Source organism: Podarcis liolepis, assembly GCF_965112155.1.
Source record: "Podarcis liolepis genome assembly, chromosome: 4".
Lineage (NCBI taxonomy): Eukaryota > Metazoa > Chordata > Lepidosauria > Squamata > Lacertidae > Podarcis > Podarcis liolepis.
The window spans coordinates 89,068,028-89,090,485 of NC_139558.1; the positions used below are offsets into that span (position 1 = coordinate 89,068,028).

The 22,458-nt window shown below is 47.3% G+C and overlaps 1 protein-coding gene across 6 annotated transcripts in view; it reads right to left on the bottom strand.

Annotated features, from left to right (window-relative positions):
- Positions 1–10,630: 10,630 nt before the first annotated feature.
- The window catches only part of AMOTL1 (angiomotin like 1), a 79,732-nt gene continuing 67,904 nt past the window's right edge, over positions 10,631–22,458 (bottom strand). For all 6 annotated transcript variants that reach the window (XM_083499344.1, XM_083499347.1, XM_083499346.1 and 3 more), the window contains 4 exons: positions 21,848–21,973; positions 17,727–17,953; positions 15,403–15,678; positions 10,631–13,643 (listed from right to left, as the gene is read on the bottom strand). In XM_083499344.1, the coding sequence (XP_083355470.1) occupies positions 13,531–13,643; positions 15,403–15,678; positions 17,727–17,953; positions 21,848–21,973 (742 nt within the window). In that variant the 3' untranslated portion in view covers positions 10,631–13,530. The remainder of the gene's footprint in view (positions 13,644–15,402; positions 15,679–17,726; positions 17,954–21,847; positions 21,974–22,458) is intronic.

Consider the following 22,458-nt stretch of genomic DNA (forward strand, 5'->3'; position numbering starts at 1 on the left):
GCTAGATGTGATCAGATTAGGTAACACGTCAATGTAAGTCCGCTTACTTTTAATGGTGGGTGGTGTTGATGGCTTGGCAACGGCCACGTCAGCGGAATTGCAGGCCTGGCTGCAGATTGGCCAATTGCAGACAGGCATAGGTGTGGGAGTTCCCCAGGGGGCAGTTCCAACTTGGGTCCGCTCTCAGGGGGGAAATATGTGGCCTACCCAGCTCTGCTCCTAAGTTTTTTAACGGATCGCTAGGTGTGATCAGATTAGTGTTGATAAAAATAATGGGTGTCAGTGGAGGCCCCCTCCTTTGCAGCCAGTGTTGAAACACCAGCTTGAAGCTGTTTTGGGATAGGTTTTTAATTTAATAATAGGCTAATGCCTTGATATGAAGAAGATATAATAAACAATTGGAGCTCAGTATTTTGGTATATTAAGCAGCAAAGAATCCGCCTTGCTCTATCCCCCAAGAAATCTGATGGGGATTCAGTGAATCTTCAGATGAAGGGTGATATATAAATAATAATAACAATAAACAATAATAATATGTATCTCATAAGTGTATCTTCATTCACATGGTCTTCCCTTACCTCTTTCAGCCTGTTATGTATTTTAGTGCATGAAACCTGTTCTGTAAACATTAATGTGAAGCTGAGAAAGTATTTTTTGCTCCAGATAGGAAAATTTGATTTTAAAAATCCCTATTGAGGAAAACTTGATGAAGAAAATAACTCAGCAATAGATGCGAACGCTGTTCTTACAATATGTATTCCAGTGGGACTTTGGACAGATACTCCAGCATCCTTTTCGTGCATTATCTAATAGTGTCTTCGGCAAGCCCAGCTCTAAGCTCCTATTGCAATTAATGTAATGCACTATAATCCTCTCTTTCCAATGTTTTCCATTCCTAATCCGTGTGCTCCCACTTTGTGCTTCACTGGGTTAGAAAAAAGTGGTGGTCTCAGTTTAGCAGCAGAGCCCATAATCTTCCTTCACTGCCTACAAACCACATTGCAAGTCCCCTGCTACTTCATGCACTGTGTAATTCTCTACCCCAGCTCTATGTGCAGGTGGAAGAGCCATCAGAACAGTCTGAAGCTACTCAGAAGAGAAGTAACATGCCAAGCACTAGCTTATGTATTTGTAGAGAAGAGAGTCATTGAGACATAGGAGCTGTGAGCCAGGCAACAGTCCCAGATTTAAATCCCATATTCTACAGTAATTCCAAAGTTTATGTAAGTAAGGAGGAGATATTAGCAGACTCAAAATAAGCCAAATGTTGCAGAAGTACAAAAGACTTTAGGGAGGCGGAATTAAGTGGGGGAGACGCCCCAAAAACAGCTAAACGAAGATGTCTGTTGCCCTTTGAATGTCAGCTGACTGCAGAGAGGAAGCAAATTCAAAACCAGGGTGGGGCAGGGAAAAGTAATGGAATGCGGGGTGGGAGGGGGATGTCCAGAGGAAGAGAGAGACCAAGGATTATAAAATCCATATCAAGGCAATGCCTGTATTAGGCCAGCACAACATCACAAAAAACCCCTGCAAGGTGTTGAGTTCTCCAGAACTCTTCCTCAGACTCAAGATGGTAAAAGAACTCAGCCATTCACTCGTTCTGTGAACAAGTCGCCAGCATCCTTTGCATGGCAAGGTATCAGATGCTAGCATGTCTCTCCTACTCCAGTGTGGTGTAGTGGTTAAGAGCAGTAGTCACGTAATCTGGGAAACCGGGTTCGCTTCCCCGCTCCTCCACATGCAGCTGCTGGGTGATCTTGGGCCAGTCACACTTCTGTGAAATCTCTCAGCCCCACTCACCTCACAGAGTGTTTGTTGGGGAGGAAGGGAAAGGGGATTGTTAGCCGCTTTGAGACTCCTGAAGGGGAGTGAAAGGCGGGATATCAAATCCAAACTCTTCTTAAAGTGGTCTTGGCTAGTGACCGGCTAGGACAAGGGTCAGCAAACTTTTTCAGCAGGGGGCCAGTCCACTGTCCCTCAGACCTTGGGGGGGGGGTGGAATATATTGGGGGGGGGGAAATGATACAAGAGCACCACATTCCCCTGGTGGCCGCTTACCTGTGTCTTGCGAGCAGCAGGGGCTGGCGGCAGCAGAGGGAGATGAGCGACGTGCGAAAGGGCTCCGGAGAGGGGCTGCTTAAAATGGTGGGCGCTCAATCAACAAAGCCCAGCCCCCTTCCTCCTCTAGGCAGGGCGGAGAGAAGCCAGGAGGAGGGAGGGAGGAGGCGGCGCCGCTGCCATGTGAGGGAGAGGGAGACGGAGACGACACGTGCGCTGGCCAGAAGGCAATTGGGCCTGATCCGGCCCGCGGGCCTTAGTTTTCCGACCAATGGGCACAACCAAAGTCCGTTTTGGGGGCCTAATTTGGCCCGCCAGTCGATTTAATCTGGCCCTGGGGCATAATCCTAAAAAAAGCTCAGCAACTTCAATCCTAAAAAAAGGTCAACAACACATGTTCGGCCCTCACACATGTTCACTTCATCAAATCTGGCCCTCTTTGAAAAAAGTTTGGGCACCCCTGGGCTAGAACCAGTGGGGCAGAGGACATGGGGCCAGCCAAAGGTGAAGCTTGAGCCAATGACAGGCAGAGCCAACAAACTATAGTTTTGTCCTCATCTTCCTCCCTGCAAGGGGAAACATTGAAATGGAGGAAGTTAGCCGACAGACCCTGCAGCTGCCCCCTTGGACTGGTTGCAAGGAAGGAAGTGGGAGGCAGGGCTGGCTGAGAGCAGGGCCCCATTCTGCCTCCACTCGCCTCTTAAAAATAAGTCCCACTGATTCCAATAGAATCTTCCATGGAAAGCTGCTTAGATTTAAGGCAAGGGAAAATGGCTCTCTGCGACTGCTCAACCATAAACTGTTTGGCCAAGAGAGAAGAAGGTTAATAACACACTTAAAACCTCAAGAAAAACAGCCTTCTGGATGCTTTTTCCATCTCTCTTCTTTCCTCCACCCCCACCCCTCTCTCTTTTGGCAACCCAACCCTCCCATTCATCACTTGGGCTGCTGGCGTGAGTCCTGTTTGGGAAATTCCAGAGGAATAGCACTTTCTCAAACTCGCTATAAGGCGAGAGGGATTGTGCATTTTCCCTCTGGAATGCCGGCTGCCTCTCTTTCTCATGGTCATTTGGCTCTGAATAGCAAATCCCGGAGAGCTTCCATCCTGACCCCTGTCATTATTTGCACAGGCCAGAGGAAGAGACACTGAAACAAAATCCCTATAGAAGAGCAGAAAACCGGGACTTCTGGCAGTTTCTCACACATTTTTATTAGCTCGGGGAAGGGGGAGGGAGAAGTGCTCTTTGCTATAACCTCAGCAAGCAGGAATAACACTCAGCAAGAACTCAACAATGTCCCAGGTCATAAGTTCCATTAGAGTTGCAATATATCAGAAACTTGCTAAGGTATTAGTACTTGCTAAGGTATTAATACCTTAGCAAGAAACTTGCTAAGGTATTTTGCTAAGGTATTAAACTAAACCAGTGCTACTCAAAAGTGGAGGACCGTGGACCAATTGATGCCAGTCTGCGAGGTGTTGGCTGCTGGTTCCCAGTAACTCCACCACAAGCCATGTTGGGTGGGACGCTTCAGGGGCCAAATCTGGTCCTGATCCCTGGCACAATGGGAGAAGAAACTGTCACTCCACCGCTTCAGATAGTTTGAGAAGCACTGGCCTCAGCCTGATGGACTACAACTCCCATCAGTCAGCGCGGTCAGGGACAGTGGGAGCTGTAATCCAACAACTTCTGGGTGGCCTCAGAGTTACCTACACTTACAAATGTCCCTCCCAGCCATCCCTGTTTCTGAGTGGATCCCGGAAAGCCCCGCTTTTCCTTAGGACGGTCCTATTTTCATTGGAGAAATGTTGGAGTTTATGGAGTTTTGCGACCCCCCTGAGCCAAGGAGATAAATAACTATGCAACCTTTAGACAAACTATCAACCTTTAGACAACTCTGCAAGAAATCTGAAGGCAGCCTGTTTAGGGAAGTTTTCTTTAAAATGTTTTGTTATGTTTTTATATATGTTGGAAGCTGACCAGAGTGGCTCGGGCAACCCAATCAGATGGGCAGGGTCTAAATAATAATAATAAAATTATTATTATTATTATTATTATTATTATTATTATTATTATTATTATTATTATTACTACTACTACTACTACTACTACTACTACTACTACTACTACTGAATAGGACATCCCTATTTTCATTGGAGAAATATTGGAGGGTATGCACCTCCTGCCTTAAGACTGGAAAAATAAGAAAATGAGAAAAACCAAAATTAACAGAGTGCCTCAGCTTTATCCTTCAATCAGGCTGATTTCTCTGAGTGGCTCCGGCCTTGTAGTGGATAAGGGGCCGGGGTTCTAATTCACACTTCAGCCACAAAGCCTATTAATGGATAAACTATAGATTACACTGGGACGCGGGTGGCGCTGTGGGTTAAACCACAGAGCCTAGGACTTGCCGATCAGAAGGTCGGCGGTTCGAATCCCCGCGATGGTGTGAGCTCCCGTTGCTCTGTCCCAGCTCCTGCCAACCTAGCAGTTTGAAAGCACGTCAAAGTGCAAGTAGATAAATAGGTACCGCTCCGGCGGGAAGGCAAACGGCGTTTCTGTGCGCTGCTCTGGTTCGCCAGAAGCGGCTTAGTCATGCTGGCCACATGACCCGGAAGCTGTACGCCAGCTCTCTCGGCCAATAAAGCGAGATGAGTGCTGCAACCCCAGATTCGTCCATGACTGGACCTAATGGTCAGGGGTCCCTTTACCTTTACCTATAGATTACACCAACCATTTCCGGTCCCATGGTTGCTGAATACCATTAATGTGTGGGTCGGTTGGGGGGCTGTTCCAGGGGCAGTAGTAGCAGGTGTGGGGTGCTTAACCATTTCTCTGCCTGCTGCCACTTTCCCCTTCTCACAACTCCTCCTTCACCTTGGCTGTCCCCTCACAACAGACCCTGAGAGCAGAAATCAGCTCAGCTGAGGAGAAAACAGCTGTGGGAAGCATTAGGGGGTGGAGAAGGGAGAGTTATGCAACCCCTTTGTGCTGATTTTGACATCTCCTGTGGAAGGGTCTCCACTCTTCTCGGAAGTAAGAATGAATGCATCTGTCCATTTCAATTCATGGGCGTTTCTCATTCATTACATTCAGTTCTCCAAATTCCTGCAACAATTTGTGGAATTTTCCAAGTACGCATTAAAATTTTAGTGCAAATTTCCCCTAGTATATACACATTTTTGTGTGGTACTTTGTCTAATTTGCATATTATTGAGGTTTTAAACACTGTATGCACACACACACACACACACACACACACACACACCACTGCATGCATAGATATATAGATATAGATATATATAGATATATATAGATATATAGATATAGATATAGATATAGATATAGATATAGATATAGATATAGATATATAGTGAAATAAATGTTTTTGCATTTGCATTAAAAAAATAAAATGCATTTTATATGTTATTTTCTATAATGTATTTTTCCTATGCATTTTTGTAAACATCTTTGCATCACAAGTTTTGGAGAAGCGCAATTTTCAAAGGACAGTTGGTTCTTTTGGTTCTCATGTGTGGGAAATGGCAAATTAGGTAGGTTTGCACTAAAATCCCTTGCTAAACTGAGTTTCTCCCCCACCCCCACCCTGAAGTAACACGTAGTTCTCCTTGAGTGGCTTAAATTTTCATCTTTTAAAACATCTATAAGTGACTACAACCCCACTCTAAATTGGGGCGGGGCTGTTGTGTGTGGGGCACAGCTGCTTTTACAAAAAAAGAGGAACTACAGTGGCAGCTCCTGACACAGAACTCCAAAACCGCATGAAATTTAGCCCAAAATTTCACCTCAAAGAGAGTTGCGAATATAAAGTGAGCTAATCTAGTTTCGCTCCTGGAGATCTTGGAGGAAAGCCATGAAATAAGCGAACAGGGTGGACAAAAATTGTTTTAGAGCAGGAGTGGCTAACCTGTGGCCCTCCAGATGTTGTCAAATAACAACTCGCACCAGCCCCTGCCAGAAGCGCCCGTGGTCAGGGATGATGGGATTTGTGGTTCAATAACATCTTGAGGGTCAGTGGGTCAGGCAACCACTGTCTTGGAGGGAACAGGGAGATGATACACTTCAATTCAGGCCGCTTGAGTTTGCCTTATTTTCTCACAGCTGAAGACTGGGGTGTGGGGTCAAAGATAAATTTCAGATGAGTGACATCTGGTGTGTTTCTCCTACTGAGGCAATTTCTTTGCTGAGTAGACAGTCGAGTTGATCTTTCTCAAGTTTGCTCCAAACACATGGTTCTCATAAAGCACAGTTGATCCAGGGCCCAAACAAACATTAGCTTCACTCAAGAGTCATTTATCGTGCTTTTTTAAAAAAGCCATTTTTCAAAAAAGATTTCATCTGAAGGCCAGAATAACGTTGTGTGAAGGGGTGAAGTACCGTGGGAAAGGGTTGGTGTGCAAGAATCAGTAGTATTTCTGGTTTCCTATCCGAGGCCCCTTGACACCTTGCATGTTTACTTAAAAATGAATGTTATTTCATACTCTCATTTTATACGCTTTTTGTTTTTCGCTAAAAAAACCACCCTTCTCTGAATCGCTCCTCCATTCACACCCCGGTAACTGTCTTTCGTCCGGCATCCCTCACAGCGATTCCAAATTCACACATGCAGTTTTTCACAAATGAGTTTTCCCTCCATTGTTGTCTCTCCCACAAAGGGCTTGGCATCATTCGGACACACGTTGCCTTGCAGGCTTGAGCCTTGACCGTTTTGGAAGCTAACTGCTAGTTATCCTATATCTTGTCATGCGTGGTGGGTGCCAGGGTTTGTGGGTGCCAGATTTCCCTCAGTTTCCGGATTTATATCCTGCCTTTCTTCCAACATGGAGCTCACGTTGGTGTCGATGGAAAACCCAGAACAAATCTAGGAAGGACAGGCGCGCACACACATGTTCATCTCTGGGGAGTCATAAATGGCCACCTGAAGTGCTCACCAGCATAGGGGACACGGAGTCCCTTCCACTTACTTGTTTTCTTCATCTCCTTGTTCTTCCATATTTCGTTTCTATGGCAACATAATACTGGGCTTTTATTTATAGCCTTGAATTCCATTTTGTGCTGCGTGTCTCTGTGAGTGTGCGCTGATTTACCTCAGCTTATTCTTCCCCTTTCGCCAACCTGCCAGTCTCGTTTTATTCTTTTGCCTTCAGCTGCCTAGCTTTTGTAACACGAACGTCCTCTTGCCGTCTACTGGAAGGGGACCAAGGGCCCCATATCCACTGGGACTGTCACCCACGTGCTCCTAGCTCAGCCTTTCTCAACCTGTGGGTCCCCAGATGTTGTTGAGCTACAACTCCCATCACCCCTAGCTAGCAAAGGCCAGAGCTCAGGGATGATGGGAGTTGTAGTCCAACAACATCTGGGGACCCACAGGTTGAGAACCGCAGTTAGCTGAAATGAAGTGAGGTCTTCATAAGACAGCGTAAGGTTTCTGCTCTTCTGTGAATGCCTGCATGGAGCCATCTCTTTTTTCTTTCACAGCTTGTCACAAAGATCACTCTTTTTGGGGGGACCCCTTGCTTATTTTCCCAAAAATTATAGCTCTACAGTTCCCAGGATTCTTGGTGGGGAGGAGGAGCCAAGTGCTTAAAAATTTCAACATGTGGAGAACCACAGATTCCCCATCCTTCCTGTCTGGAAACAGAACCAGCAGTGAACTACGGCAGGGTGTCCCAAATTTGGGTCTCCAGTTGTTTTTGGACTACAACTCCCATCATCCCTAGCTAGCAGGACCCGTGGTCAAGGATGATGGGAGTTGTAGTAAAAAAAAAAAACAGCTGAAGACTACAGTTTGGGAAAACGCTGTACTAAGCAGCCCAATAATCATACAAAATCCCTAAGGATACTCCTGGTTGAAGCTGAATTTAGTAATACCACTAAACAGCTGTGCATCAAGCTCAGCTCCTATAGCCTGAGGAAGGCTCATTAAGTGGTTGATTAAATATATATATTAGTATTTGGTGCTCTTTTAAATTCTTTCTCTGTGGGGACAGGGCAAAGAAGAAGGAGGTGAGGAGGGAATTTTGCTTATTGACTGGAAACCTCATACTGGACTTGAATATTGTGGTATGGTACATTTAAAAATAATATATGCAAGATTTGTTCACTCTGAAGCATCATTGCCGAACCTGTTTTATTTTTCAGCCAAGCACTTGAGGACTATAAGTTCCATGCAGTGGATGTACCTCAGAAAAAGCAGCTGGACTATGAAGCATGGAGCATCAGTCTGCTGTGCCCTCCTCGCGATTCATACAGCACTGCCAACATCCCTGCTGGTATTTGTGGCATCCTGCTGACAAATGTTCCCTCTGAAAAACAGTGGAAGAGGAAGGAAGGGAAAGGAGTTGGGACCCAACAGGTGCAGAACTGCCAGGCAAGAATGTTGCAGGGCTGTTGGAAAAATGTGCTCTGTGGGTTGCCATGCCTTACAAAGAAGATGTCCTCCTGGCTTAGCGCCAACATTTTTCTGATTCATATAGGAGCATGTAATAGCCAGTTGCTAAATCCATTTTATTTATCGTGTTTCTCACCTCCACCCAGCTTAATTACATTTTTAGTCACAGTAAGATGGCCACCTAGGCTCTGCTTAAAAAACTCTTAACAGACTCTGCCACAAAGTCTGCTCCGCTCATACCACCAGGGTGTATGGGGTGTTAGGCAAGAGGTAAGACCTCTGGTGGGGGATACGTTGTGCTCCTTCTGTAGTAAGTTGCCCACCTTTGGTCCTCACCTTGCACTCAGCTCTCACCTGTGACTCCTAGAAGATATCAGCATGTGACAGCGGCCACACCCTGGGAAACAGCTTCAAGTGGCTGGATAACCCGGTGAGGGTAGCTGATGGGTCTCAAATGCTCATTGAATCAATAACTTTCCGTGCATGCAAAGACTGGCTCTGGTAGATTGAGCAGATGAACAGTGGCGTAGCGTGGGGGGTGCAGGGGGGGCCGGCCACACCGGGCGCAACATCTGGGGGTTAGGGTTAGGGGGCGCAAATCCACGGATTAGGGGGCGCAAATCCACGGGTTAGGGGGTGCAAATCCACGGGTTAGGGGGTGCAAATCCACGGGTTAGGGGGTGCAAATCCACGGGTTAGGGGGCGCAAATCCACGGGTTAGGGGGTGCAAATTACTTGCCTTGCCCCGGGTGCTGACAACCCACGCTACGCCACTGCAGATGAAGACCAGTAATGGGTCCAGTGGTCAAGAAGGCAGTTTCTGCACATGCTGTAGAGCAGCGGTTCTCAACCTGTGGGTCCCCAGATGTTGTTGAACCACAACTCCCATCATCCCTGAGCTCTGGCCTTGATAGCTAGGGGTGATGGGAGTTGTAGTTCAACAACATCTGGGGACCCACAGGTTGAGAAAGGCTGCTGTAGAGGGACATGAGGGGCAGGTGGGTCTCGTCAACCTGGGAATGTACCCCAGGAAAATCCTAAACCTTGGCTGCCTTTCAGGACTTCTTTGGGAGAAGAAAAGGCTCAGCAATAAACAGTACACAAATCCAGAGAGGAGTTGGATGGCACCTTGTACATCTCCTTCTGGCGACTCCTGCAGCCAAGCTGGTGCCAAACGTATTGCTCTGCTTTCTTTTGGACCACATCAGCGAGGCCAAGAGTGGGGTCTTGTTGTCTGGGCAGCCCAGCACCTTCATACACACTGCTGAGGCTTGCGCCCTGGGGAGGTCACTTCGATGCTGTTAATGTAGGGGTTTGCCATGGAACCACTGGTAGGGTGGCCAACAGCAATGGAAGATGGATGTGTGGGCAGGAATACGATAATCAGGAAACAGCAACTTCCACCCAGAAGCTACCTGCTTAGGCCCACAAGTGAGTTCGCGGAAGTGGTGAGATAAGGTTTTGTACTTGAGGATTTCTCAGCTCACACGTCAAACTCTTGACTTGGAGAACAATGCGAAGAAAGCATCAAGATGGCACACGCACTGGCTGGATGCCAAGGAGTGGTGGGAGGCACCAACTGGGGAGCCCCCAAGGGAAGAAGGCTCAGAGCCAGGGGATTGGTGGTGGGACGATGATGAGTGGTCAGAGGAGGAAGAGGGAGCAGACTGGGAAGAGGAAGTGGAAGAAGCTGAAGGGGTAACAGGGTTTAGTGAGTAGGAAGAGACTGTGGCAGGGAGCTGTCCAGAAGTGGAGGCTAGAGAGGAGGAGGGCCAAGAGGCAGAGATGAGGCAGGCTGCTGAAGAGTCCAGAGGGTCTCCTCCTCCTGCTGTGACCAGATCTCCTTCCTCCTGTTCTCCCAGGACCAGAAGAGGCATGAAGAGGGAGAAGCAAAGACAGGCACAGCGATGGAGTCTCCCTTGGGAAGGACCCAAGAGAAGAGGAAACTTAGGGACCTTCAGTCTTCACAACTGACACATTAGGGCAGAGTTGCTGGGCTCGCTAGGCCTGGCTTCCTGTGCTGTTTTGTTTCTTTGAAGAGAGAGAGATGATTTCACCGACACAGTGTGTGTTCTTGCTGACCAGCTCCAGCCAACTGCCCTGAAACAAGACAATATGCTTCCCTCCAACCCATTTAAAACCAAGAAAGTCAAAGGGGGCGCACCACTGTATACGTTTATTATATACAATATTAAGGCACAAATTTAAGCAGCAGAGGAGAAAAATCTTTGGCAGGCCCAAGGCCATCAGTATTTCTCGTGAGAGGTGTATAAACGCCTCGATTCTTCCCTGCCCCATGTATGTACAAACACACTCCAGCTGAACGATGCTCTACACCAGCCATTCTGTACAACAGAAGGACAACTGGGGGAAGGGGGAGGGAAGCGATCTGACGTTATCTTACAACCCGTTTACCTGTAATATTAATACAACACAAATGTCGCACAGCACAATACTGTAACACACAAGCCAAGGTGTTCAAGGAGGGGCAGAAACGTTTTTGCTAAAGGTTAAGCCACCACTTTAGTCATAACAGCAGTATTCCACATACACTCTGCTCTAACATGGGGTGCTCTAGAGAAACCTCTCTTTTTTGCATTAAAACATCAAGCACAACTAGAGAAGCAAGCATAGACTTTCCTGATCCTTTGGGCTGTAAATTTTCAAATATATATATGGAGTTCGTCTGCAGAAAGTTGCCTGCCAAATGCAAGCATCATTTACACTGTAAATTTACCCTTGGGGTGTTGGTGCTTAACTGAATGCTACAAGTACAAAGGCACATCAATATAGATATACAGGAGGAGGAAACTGCAGGAGAATTCTCCTAAAACTGCACCTCGGGACCAGCACAACGGGCAAACTATGTCACATACAGCCCTGGTTCCTGCGTTTGCTCCATAATAATGAGAAGCTGAAGTAGCCTCCAAGTGACTGTAGTAGGTCTTAGTTAGCTGAACTTCGGGTCCCATTGAAATCCAACGTGGAAAGTTGTCCCACTGATTTCCAACAGGAACTAAGTGAAACTTACGTTTGGATCCCACTTGCTAAGTGTTGCTGAGCCAAGCATGTATGACATAGGAGGCTGAGCTTGTCCATGTCTTCTTGCTGCAAGTCTATCCGTGGTTACTAGGCATGATGGCTATTGCTGTGCCCTCCATTTGCCAGGAATCACACATGGGAAGAGTATGTGTATTATGCTCAGTTTCCACTTGGCCTTTCAACAAAGACAACAGGGCAACCTGGGTGGCTTCCTGCAGTCACCCTTGCTGGTTGGGATAAATGCACAAAGCAGATGGCATGCCACTGTTTGAATCTCTAAGAGTTAGGGTTAAGAGCTTGGTGGTTGGTTTAAAAGACAAAGCACTGCTAAACGGCTCAGCATTTTCACAGAACCTGCACGAGACGGAAGAGCAAAGCTTATAGCCCTTGCAAAACATGCACGGCCACACATCGAACAGTTTTGGAAAACTAGCAGAAAACCTAGGAAAAGGGACACTGAAACGAACCTGTTTATAGCAGCAGTGGGCAGACCTCAGGGCTGTGGGACTGACTTTGTTTTTATACAAGAATCCTGAGAACCGCCAACCGCAATTGGTGCAAAAGGCGTACATTTACACTTAAAGGTTTCCGAGTCTGGGAATTCTGTTCTGAGAACTGAACTCACACACCCCAAGCACATTCTGCTGGTTACCTTTTGCTCCCCCTTGCCCAGTTTTCTTAATTTCAGCAGTATAATGGGGGAGGGGGCATTTTCTGCTGCCGTTCTTAAACAAGCGGGAATGAAAAATCCTTGCTGATCTACTTGAAACCACCCAGACATCTAGGCAGCTTCCTATGCTGTTGTTACATAGGATTCCATGCCTGTATTTGACAAGGGAGAGCCATAGTTCAGCGATAAAGCAGAAAGTTCCCAAGGTCAATTCCTCAATATCTCCAGGCAGAGCTGGGAACATCCCCTGCTCAAAACTCTTAAGCCCATGAAAGTTAATGAGACCACAAATCAGGTTTTAAGGTGCACTTTAATGACTATTTTTGTTTGTTTGGTAGGTTTCTTGCCCCAGCAGAACCACCCAGCCGCCCAGAGTGGCTGGGGAAACCCAGTCATAGGGGCGGGGTATAAATAACAAAATTATTATTACTACTACTACTACTGGAAAGAGGTAACTAAGTCTCACCTGTAATGCGTGAGATAACATTAGATTTGAAGCCAGTGGCAGCCAACGTTGTGCTCTCCAGATGTTACAGGGCTACAGCTCACTCCTGGCTCTCAGCTGGGGCGAAAGAGAGCTCTAATCCAAGCACATCTGAAGAGCCCCCCCCCCCATCAGCTACCCATGTTCTAAGCCCTCTTAGCAAGGAAGGACCCTGCTGCTTCTGTGATGGCAACTGCATGCTGTTGTTGCTCAATAAATATTAAATAGAGGCGAAGAGTTGCGAAAATTTATCAAAAGGGCACATTGTTCTGCACCCTGTTTTTAACCATGTCTCCCTCTCTATATAAAGGTGGGTGGGAGGGAGATTAAAACAAAAGCAGCAGGAAGAAGGAGGTGGGATGATGTCTAAATATAGGGAAGTCCTGCTCCCTCGTCCCAGGGGTGCACGTTGCACAAAACATTTCACAGAGGGAATGTGGCTGCTCTGGTTAGCTAGCAGGTGATTAAAAAAGCAACCACCACTAACTTGGTGGTTGCAGAATTGTCCTTGGCATGCTGACTGTGCCTTCCAAAGTTCCTTCCCCCACCCCCCGACAGAAAATGCAGTTGCCCATGTCTTGCTTTTGCCGTTGCTCTTTCAAATCCACATCTCATTAGCCAATGTAATTTTTTTTATGATTGTACGTAGCAGGTATCCCAAATGTCCCATCTCCAACGTCTCACATGCTCTGTGCTTTGCGTTTGCCGTCTAGATTTAAACTTCTTTGGTCCGGTTTTGTACCATTCTCCAGAGCTCTTGAGTTTTGCACGGCAGCAGCAGCAACAGTGCCAACGACGGCAGCACCCTCCTTCAGGGGGCTATGTGCACCAGCAGGGGAAACGGCAGCACCTGAGACCTGTAGCTTCAGATAAGGACTTCCATCATGTCTGGATCTGGGAATTCAGGTTTGTGAAGCAGGCTGCTGACCCTGCCGCCTTTGCTGCTGTCCGGTAGCTTGCCATGGCTGGGAGAGTTCTCTGCGGAGAAAGAGGGCGAAAGCTGATCTTGGGGCCAAAGTGCACATTGCGATACCACAATTCCCAATTGTTTGGGTGTGGCTTGGCCACCAAATTTAAAGTACAGTGGTACCTTGGGTTACATACGCTTCAGGTTACAGACTCAGCTAACCCAGAAATAGTACCTTGGGTTAAGAACTTTGCTTCAGGATGAGAACAGAAATCGCGCGGCGGCAGCAGGAGGCCCCATTAGCTAAAGTGGTGCTTCAGGTTAAGAACAGTTTCAGGTTAAGAACAGACCTCCAGAACGAATTAAGTACTTAACCCGAGGTACCACTGTACTCTTATTCCACTTTAAGAATCGTGGCTTCCTCCAAAGAATCCTGGGAACTGTAGTTTGGCGAGGGAACTGTAGCCCTGTGGGGGGAGGGTCACCTGACAATTCTCAGCACCCTTAACAAACTACAGTTCCCAGGACTCTTTGGTCAAAGTGATATAAAAGCATTTTAATTGCACAGCTGTGAGTGGCGTTAAAGTGAAAACTGATAGCGGAAGAAGGGAAGTTGGGGGTGGTGAGAGTCTACTTAACCGTTTTCTTCCTACCAGCTGGCTGCTGATTGCTTAAAACTGTGCTGCTTTCCATGGGGGGGGGGGAATATGGGAAGCATGTGTCTCACCCCCGTCCCCCAGATATGGGAAAGCAGATCCTATTGGAGCAATTCTGAGCAAGCAAACCAGCTGGCAGTGAAAGGGTGCAGCAGATTCTCTTCCCCTGCCAGACACCCACTCAACCTTGCAGCCACCTACAGCTGCTCTGCATAAAAATAAATGGGGGGGGGAAAGAATAATGGAATTTATATAATGCAACATGCAGTTTGACCTTCAGGGGTAAGTGACGGTCTCCTGGAGTTAATCTGAGATATTTTGGGGGTTGGGTACAGCACTCTGTGATGCTATAAATCAGATTTAAGGCGCTGCCTGCGGAAGGAGCAATAACTTGCGCCTTTAGAACTGATGCGCAATCCTAAACAAAAAGACACATTCTCATGTTGACGCCCTACAGATCTCTGGAGGAGGAAGCACACCAGAGCCTCAGATAATTGGAAGGTCCTGGTCGGTTCGTATGGGGAAAGGTGGTCCTTGAGGTATTGTGGTCCTTGGCCATTTAAGGCTTTATAGGTCAAGAACCAGCACTTTGAATTGGGCCTGGGAACTGATAGGCAGCCAGTGGAGTCGAATCAGGATTGGTGTGGACGTGCTCAAACCACCTTGCCGCTGAATTCTGCACCAAGTGAAGTTTCTGAACAGTCTTCAGAGGCAGCCCTATGTATAACGTGTTGCAGTAACCTAACGTCGAGGTTACCAGAGCATGGACAACAGAAGTTAGGCTATCTCTGTCCAGATAGGGTCACCAGCTGAAGCTAAGAAAAGACACTCTGGGCCACCAAGGCCACCTGAGCCTCAAGCAACAGCAAAGGGTCCAGAAGTAGCCCCCAAGCTAGGTGCCTGCTCCTTCAGAGGGAATATAACCCCACCAAGAGCAGGCAAACTCCCAGCCATCCAGTCTAGGGAACCTCCTACCAACAGTGCCTCAGCCTTATCTGAATTGAGCATCAGTTCATCTCTCGTCCAGTCTATTACGGAGGCAAGGCAACGGTCTATTTAAAGCTTTCTTTTCTGGAGACAGAATTTCATAATTCTAGGTTCTGCACACTGCAGTTCAAAACACCCTTCCTGCCCTGCTCCTGTTCCCAGGCCCATGGCGTTCAAATTTACTCACCCGGTCTCTCTCCAACGCCTCTGCCTGCAGTGTGCCTGAGGGCTGGGCTGCCACCCGGGGTGTTAGTCAACTTCCCTCTGCCCGGAAAAGAGGCAGAGTTTGGCCAGAAAAGTTCAGAGGCTTTGTCCGTCTGAGTGCTGCTGTCTTTGCTCCCCGTCTTAGTGTGGCAGACAGTCACCGGCCACGAGGACATTCCAGAAGACAGTGTGGCAGGAGGTGGAGGTGGCAACAAAGGGATGGGCGACTGGTCCTGGGTCTCCTTCCCTAAGAGCAATCCTAGAGTAGGAGAAACAAGAGAGGGAAAGCACCTCTGTGGCGTTAACATATGAGAGAGTGCTGGAGGTGAAATAGTTAAACAGGTTGCCCAGTCAGGACCCAGGGGGGTGGAGTCAGTGGGACTATAAAAGCAGCTCTGGGAGGGGCAAAGGGGGGAGCTTGTTGAGGAGTTGGGTGGTTGGTTGGAGTGGGAGTGAATTAGGATAGAGTCTGTGGGTAGGTTGAGTTAGTGTAGCAAAATAGGCTGAGTCAGGAACAGTTAGGGACTAGGAAGACAAGTAAGTATCGGAGAGGTGGTTTAGTGAGTGAGAGCAGGTAGCGGACGTTATAGGACTGGATAGGCACCCCATGAATGTAATTGACTGATACTGTTTATGAAACCACACGCTTGTTAAACTGTAATAAATAAACAAAAGTTTATGTTTCATTTTAACCCTGACTGGACTCAGTATTGTCCCAGGTAGGGCCTGGGTGGTGTTAGCGGGAAAGAAAGTGGTGACACAGGGATCGCATAGGTGAAACGTCCGGGGACCCTGTGTGATCGCCACAACTCCATTGGTTTAATTAAAGTTCTGCTCTATTTCCCCCAAGGCTCAAATTGGTTTAAATTAACCACACAGCATGTTAAAACAAAGTGGGTGGGGTGGGAGATACAACACACAATGCAAAATACCAGATATGCCCCATCTCCGCTATTTTGTCTTTCCCATCCAAGCAATTTAGATTAAAAATGCCAATACCATGGAACCAACAAGAAGAAAGTGAACAACTGCAAGCAATGACTAGGAAATGGACTGGTCTGCGTGGCTGGCTGTACAATACCCTGCTTGCCACAGTGAAGCTTTTTGATAACATACTAGCTGAAGATGGCGTGGTGGCACAGAATGTCCACAAACATTCCAACTGCTTAGAGAACAAAGCAGGCAGGACGTTTGCAGTAAAAGTCCTGTGAGGGAAGGGTAAGTTGCCAATCTGGCCAAGAGTGTCCTGGGGAAAGAAAGGGAATAAGCAGCTTTACTGGGAAGGCTGCAAAGAACTTTCACAAAGCTGAGAAGTAAGGGATAAAGCGATAGGTAGCCTGAGACTGAAGGAGGAAGGCAGGAAAAAAAGGCCCCCAAAGTAGTGGAATGTGGGAGCTGAACATCAGATCTAGATTTCAACTAACTAATACTCTGTGTCAATTGCAAAGAATAATAATAATTTAAACGTGAATACACCACTGACATTTAAACTTTGCCACTTAATGGAAACAAATGTGATTATTTGACTCAACAAATACCCAAGACATATGCTTGCTCTTGTTGTGCTCTTGTATGAATTAAAAATTCATATTGCTTATTTTAAATTAATTGTATGTGTGCGCGCGTGCCACATATATTTCAGCATTGTTATTATTTTTGCACAAGTTCAAAGTGCTATAAAGTGTGAATCCCCAACTGCCAAGAGCTTTTGTTTGACCAAGTGCACAGATCAAGCATTTTTAATTGGCTGATCTCCTCCTTTCGTGCTATTTTATATATTGTCATTTTCACCCTGCATCTTTGGCCACAGGGTCCCCATAAAAATCCATAAAAACTGCAACACAATAAAACACCAATCAATATAGAGTAAGAAAAACCAGCAACGAATTTTACAATATATATACTGTAAGTATGAATTGGGTGATTCTGCCTTGTAATGGTGTATCTATGTAAATTTTATACACACACACACACACACACACACACACACACACACACACACTTCTTTTTTTAGTGATGGTTGAAATGAGCATGATGTTTGTAACAACAAATAAATTCATCCACTCACTCAGTAAGCAAAAGCAACAAAAATCCACTTTCATAAAACGCAACAGCCAGAAAAGCAACAAGAATCAGCGGAAGCAGACTTCCACAACCTGGGTGCCTTCCCTATGTTTTGGACTGCAATGGGTGGGGCCAACGCATAAGGTGGCAGGGGCTGATGGGAGTTGTAGTCCAAAGCTGTTTCACTAAGAGATGGGGAGAGCTGAATCTCTTTGCCAGGGCCCAACTAACACCGAAGCTCACCTATGCTCCCTTTCCAAGTCTTGTCTTCTTTCTTCTCCTCGGTCACCTGGTTGCTGGTGAGGGACGTCTGGCGGGAATGAGTTCCAGTGGCTGCAGCGATGGACGGGACCGACCGAGCAGGTCGCAAGCTTGAAGCATCAGTTTTGCCCAGGTCCTTCCTGGACCGCTGCTGAAGCACTTTGATCATGGCATCTTTCTCTATGATTTTTGCATGCAGGTTCTTTATCCTGTTAAAATATGCAGATAAACATGTTCCAGAGATGAGAAGAGGCTTGAAAGGAGGTGGTCTGGTCCCACAACGCTGGTATGACAAATTGAGTTTTAGTACTGGTATCTGTTAAAAGAAGTGCCCAGACTGCAACTGTAGGAGTTTGCAAAGTGTTGTTTATTAATGGATGTGGTGTATATTTAGTTTCCTGTGTCTGACAGTGAGTGTTTATCGCAGAGGGAGAATATCTGTGGAATCAACCTGACTGCAACATTATAAAATTTGCAGAAATCCGCTCAATTTTCACAGGTTGCAGAAAGCAGGCTTTCCAGTTTCAGAACCTTTAAATTCCTTAGCACAAAGAATGCACAATTAAAACTCTAATTTCAATTTGAAATGAATCAAAATGCAATTTCCCCCAAGTGCTTAATAAGGTAAGAGGAATGCTCTATGTACTGTTTTGAATAACCAAACAGTAGAATGTCTGAAACTCAAAACTGCTCCTTCATGCACATTGATGGCACCTGTCTGTCTCCAGAGACAATGGAGTGCACCTTCAAACTGCTACCTTAGCAGCACCAAAGTGACCTCCCCAGGGCGCAAGCCTGAGCAGCATGTATGAAAGTCCTGGGCTGCCCAGACAACAAGACCCCCCTCTTGGCCTCACTGATGTGGTCCAAAGGAAAGCAGAGCAGTATGTTTGGCATCAGGAGTTGCTAGAAGGAGGCATAGAAGGCACCATCCAACCGCCTTAGGGACTCCCCTCTGGATTGGTGTAGGGCAGGGGTCAGCAACCTTTATCAGCAGGGGGCCGGTCCACTGTCCCTCAGACCTTGTGGAGGGCCGGACTATATTTTGAAAAAAAAAAATATGAACGAATTCCTATGCCCCACAAATAACCCAGAGATGCATTTTAAATAATAGCACACATTCCACTCATGTGAAAACACCAGGCAGGCCCCACAAATAACCCAGAGATGCATTTTAAATAAAAGGACACATTCTACTCATGTGAAAACACAGATTCCCGGACCATCTGTGGGCCGGATTGAGAAGGCGATTGGGCCACATCCGGCTCCCAGGCCTTAGGTTGCCTACCCCTGGTGTAGGGTTTACTCCTTAGCCTTTTCTTCTCCTGAAGATATCCCAAAGGCAGTAGAGTTTTCCTTCTCCTAGATGGGCTACCTTCCCAGGTTGCTGAGTCCCACCTGCCCCTCACTTCCCTCTACACTATGGGAGTTGGAACTTAACAGGTTAAGTTGTTCCCATGATGCCTCAGCATTCTGACGTCAGCTTTGGAAGCTGGGAGGAGTTTTCCTGTCTGTTCCTCTCCGGTCGTTGAGAGAGAGAGACGCAGTTCGTAATGGCTGCGAGGAGTCCTGGAAATTTCTGAGAAAATGATGCAATAAAGAGCTGTAAATGGACATTACTGTGCTCTGTGTGTTTGTCTGAAACTAAGTGAAGCTACGTGACAGCTTTTACCGCTGTGAGTCACTCTGCTGAGGCTTGACTGGAAGAAGGAGCAGATCGCGCAGAGGAAGTGTGCCGGACCTGCCGAAGCTGCCATAAAGAGCTAATTGCGGATTATAAATCAATTAGCACGTCAAGGACTGACCGATATATCTACAGGTTATGGACCCTAAATCACCGATCGTAAAACTGTCACTGGAGGTTGCCGGAATGTTTGAAGTCTGCGTTCTGTGCTTGTGAAGCTGACCGGGAGCAGAGGCCTGTATTTGAGGCAAGCAGCTAGCTGAAAGACGCAAAGGTTTGCCTGTGCTGAATGCTGTGGAGCCAAGAGCTGAGAGCAGCAGGAAATCGTTTCTCCACGGAGCAGGAGCCAGAAGAGCTGGTGTTTTGTGAGTACAGCTTGGGGCACCTGGGGAGAAAGGGAGAAACATGGTAGATGGCCAGGAGGTGTTTCAAGCTCCGTTTGAACAGCTTGAAGAGCTCACCACCCAGTCGTGGGAAATCTGGGTCAGAAGGGTGAGAGCCTGGTTTTGGGCAACTGGCTTGTGGGACGTAAGCAAGAAAGAGCCGTCCACAAGCGAAGCGGCTGCTGCTGAAAGTGCAGGGCTGGTGGACAGAGATGCAGAGACACTGAAGTCTGTTTCTCTGGAGGAGAAGATGCAGAGAGAGAAAGCTGTGAGAGCTGAGATCTGCATGTTGCGGGCAGGTGTGCATGCTAATTTGCAACATCACCTGGGAAGCGTTAAATCTGCATGTGAGGCCTGGCGAGTGCTGAAACGTCTGTGTGAAGACTCAGCAGGAGGCCAAGGGCAGATGAAAGCCTAGAGATGGCTGGAGCCCCTGTTCCTGATGATTTAGCCTCAAGGAGTGCTAGTGAGCAAGTCGGGGGGGCGGAAAATTCCAAAGGCAAGTTTGAAAAGTTTTCCACTGTGCCTGCTGGAGTGGAATTCAGAGGGGGCGGATTTGGCAAGGAGTGCTTTTCCGGAAGAAGGAGGGCCAGGCCAGCTGGGAGGAGCCCCAGGCAGTATTTTTCCACTGAAGTTCGTCGTTGCTACATTTGCAAGTCAGCTGACCACGTACGTCGAGACTGCCCACAGAGAGCGAGGGCAGCTGCACAGGAAGGCTTCAAGGACAACTCCCATGGGAATCAGTCGGGTTTCCATGGCAACCAGCCTGGGAGAGCAGCCAGGCGTGGGGCTGAGTCAGGTGGACGTGACAGAAATCAGGAGGAAATTTACCAAATAACAGCCAGCATGGCGCTGTTTGAAAACAGTTGTGAGAAAGGCTCAGAGTTTCGTTTTGTTATTGACTCTGCAGCTAATCGCAACTTGATTCCAGAGACCCCTGCTGTCAAGATGTGGAACTGCAAGGCAATTCCTGCTTTGCAAATGGACAGAAAAGAAATGTGACTAACGTTGCAAATCTCTTTATGTCTATTTTACAGGAGACGTTGGAGTGTTGTACCGTTCCTGGGATGCACCACTGTCTTTTATCTGTGCCTTATTTGTTAAAAAAGGGATTTAAGGTTTCTTTTGAGGATGACGTCTGCACAATCTCCAAAGGAGGGAGGATGCTTGCCAAGGTTAAAAAGGGGCAGAATGATCTTTTCATTCTTAAAACGTCTCTGGAGGGTGAGGGGAAGGTTGAGAAAGCACAAGCACTGCGTGCTACAATTCCCAATCATGCAATAATGATGTGAGTCATTCTGCTGAGGCTTGACTGGAAGAAGGAGCAGATCGCGCAGAGGAAGTGTGCCGGACCTGCCGAAGCTGCCATAAAGAGCTAATTGTGGATTATAAATCAATTAGCACGTCAAGGACTGACCGATATATCTACATACACATCATCTGCAGTAACTGCCTTCTTGACTGTTGAACCCACTATTGGTTTTGTCCGGTCAATCTGCCGGAGCCTGTCTTTGCTTGCAGGGGAAGTAGATAACCCACCGAAGGTTTGAGAGCCATCGGCTACTCTCACCTGGTTTAACCGGCCACTCGAAGCTGGGTGTGGCTGCTGTCGCATGCTGACAGTTTCTAGGAGCCACAGGTGAGAGCTGAGTGCAGGAAGGGTGGGGACCAAAGGTGGACAAAGTACCCTGGAAGGAGCATGACGTGTCCCCCACCAGAGGTACTACCCCTTCCATAACACCCCATACAACCCATCACACACACACACACACACACACACACACACACACCCCTGGACTCCATAGTGTTTGATAAAGCATGCTTTTACTAGAGTCTTATTTGGGTGCTCAGGGGGTCAGAGGGAGAGTCGAGCTGCGCATTCACGCTGTGCCTGCCCCTATGTTCACACCGCCATGCCTTGGCATAGGGCTAACGCGCTGGGGTTGAATTGGTGTGCCTGCCAGAAAGTCAAGAGGCTTCAGCACTGCGGGTGCTCATGTAAATCCCACGGTAGCTACTTGACAGCTGCTCCTTACGTGTATTCCATGTCCTGACACCGTCGGTTGGCTTGCAAAATCTCTTCTTCCTCCTGCCACATGCGGACCTCCAGGGAGCTTTCACTGTAGCTCCCGTTCCGTGAGTGATTAATGGCTGAGGCATCCCTGGCAACGAGAGAGGGAAAGACAGGGGGGGGGGGAGACCTTCAGTTTTGATTTGGTCAAAAGATAAGGAGCATAAATAACCTTCCTTATACTAGGTCAGAATATTTGCATCTCCAGCCCAATGTTTTCTATTCTGACTGGCAGTTGCTCTCCAGGGGTCTCTGGCAAAGGGGGATCTGTCTCTTGGTCCTTTTAACTGTAGAGGCGTGGGATTGAACACGGAGCTAGGGATGGGCAGAGCTGTCAAAATACAGTTTTCATAGCTCCACATTTATGTTCTGCTCTCCATATTTCCACATCGGTTTGTGAGTCTTTTTTTTTCTTTTTAAGTCCCCATGAAAATTCATCCGCTTGGTGTGCATTTCTCCTATATTGTGAACAACCCTGAGATCTACAGGTGAAGGGTGGTATACTAATTAATTCGTTCATTCACATTTGTGTATGCAATTTTGCCTTACTTAGTTATCTACTTAATACCACCTACC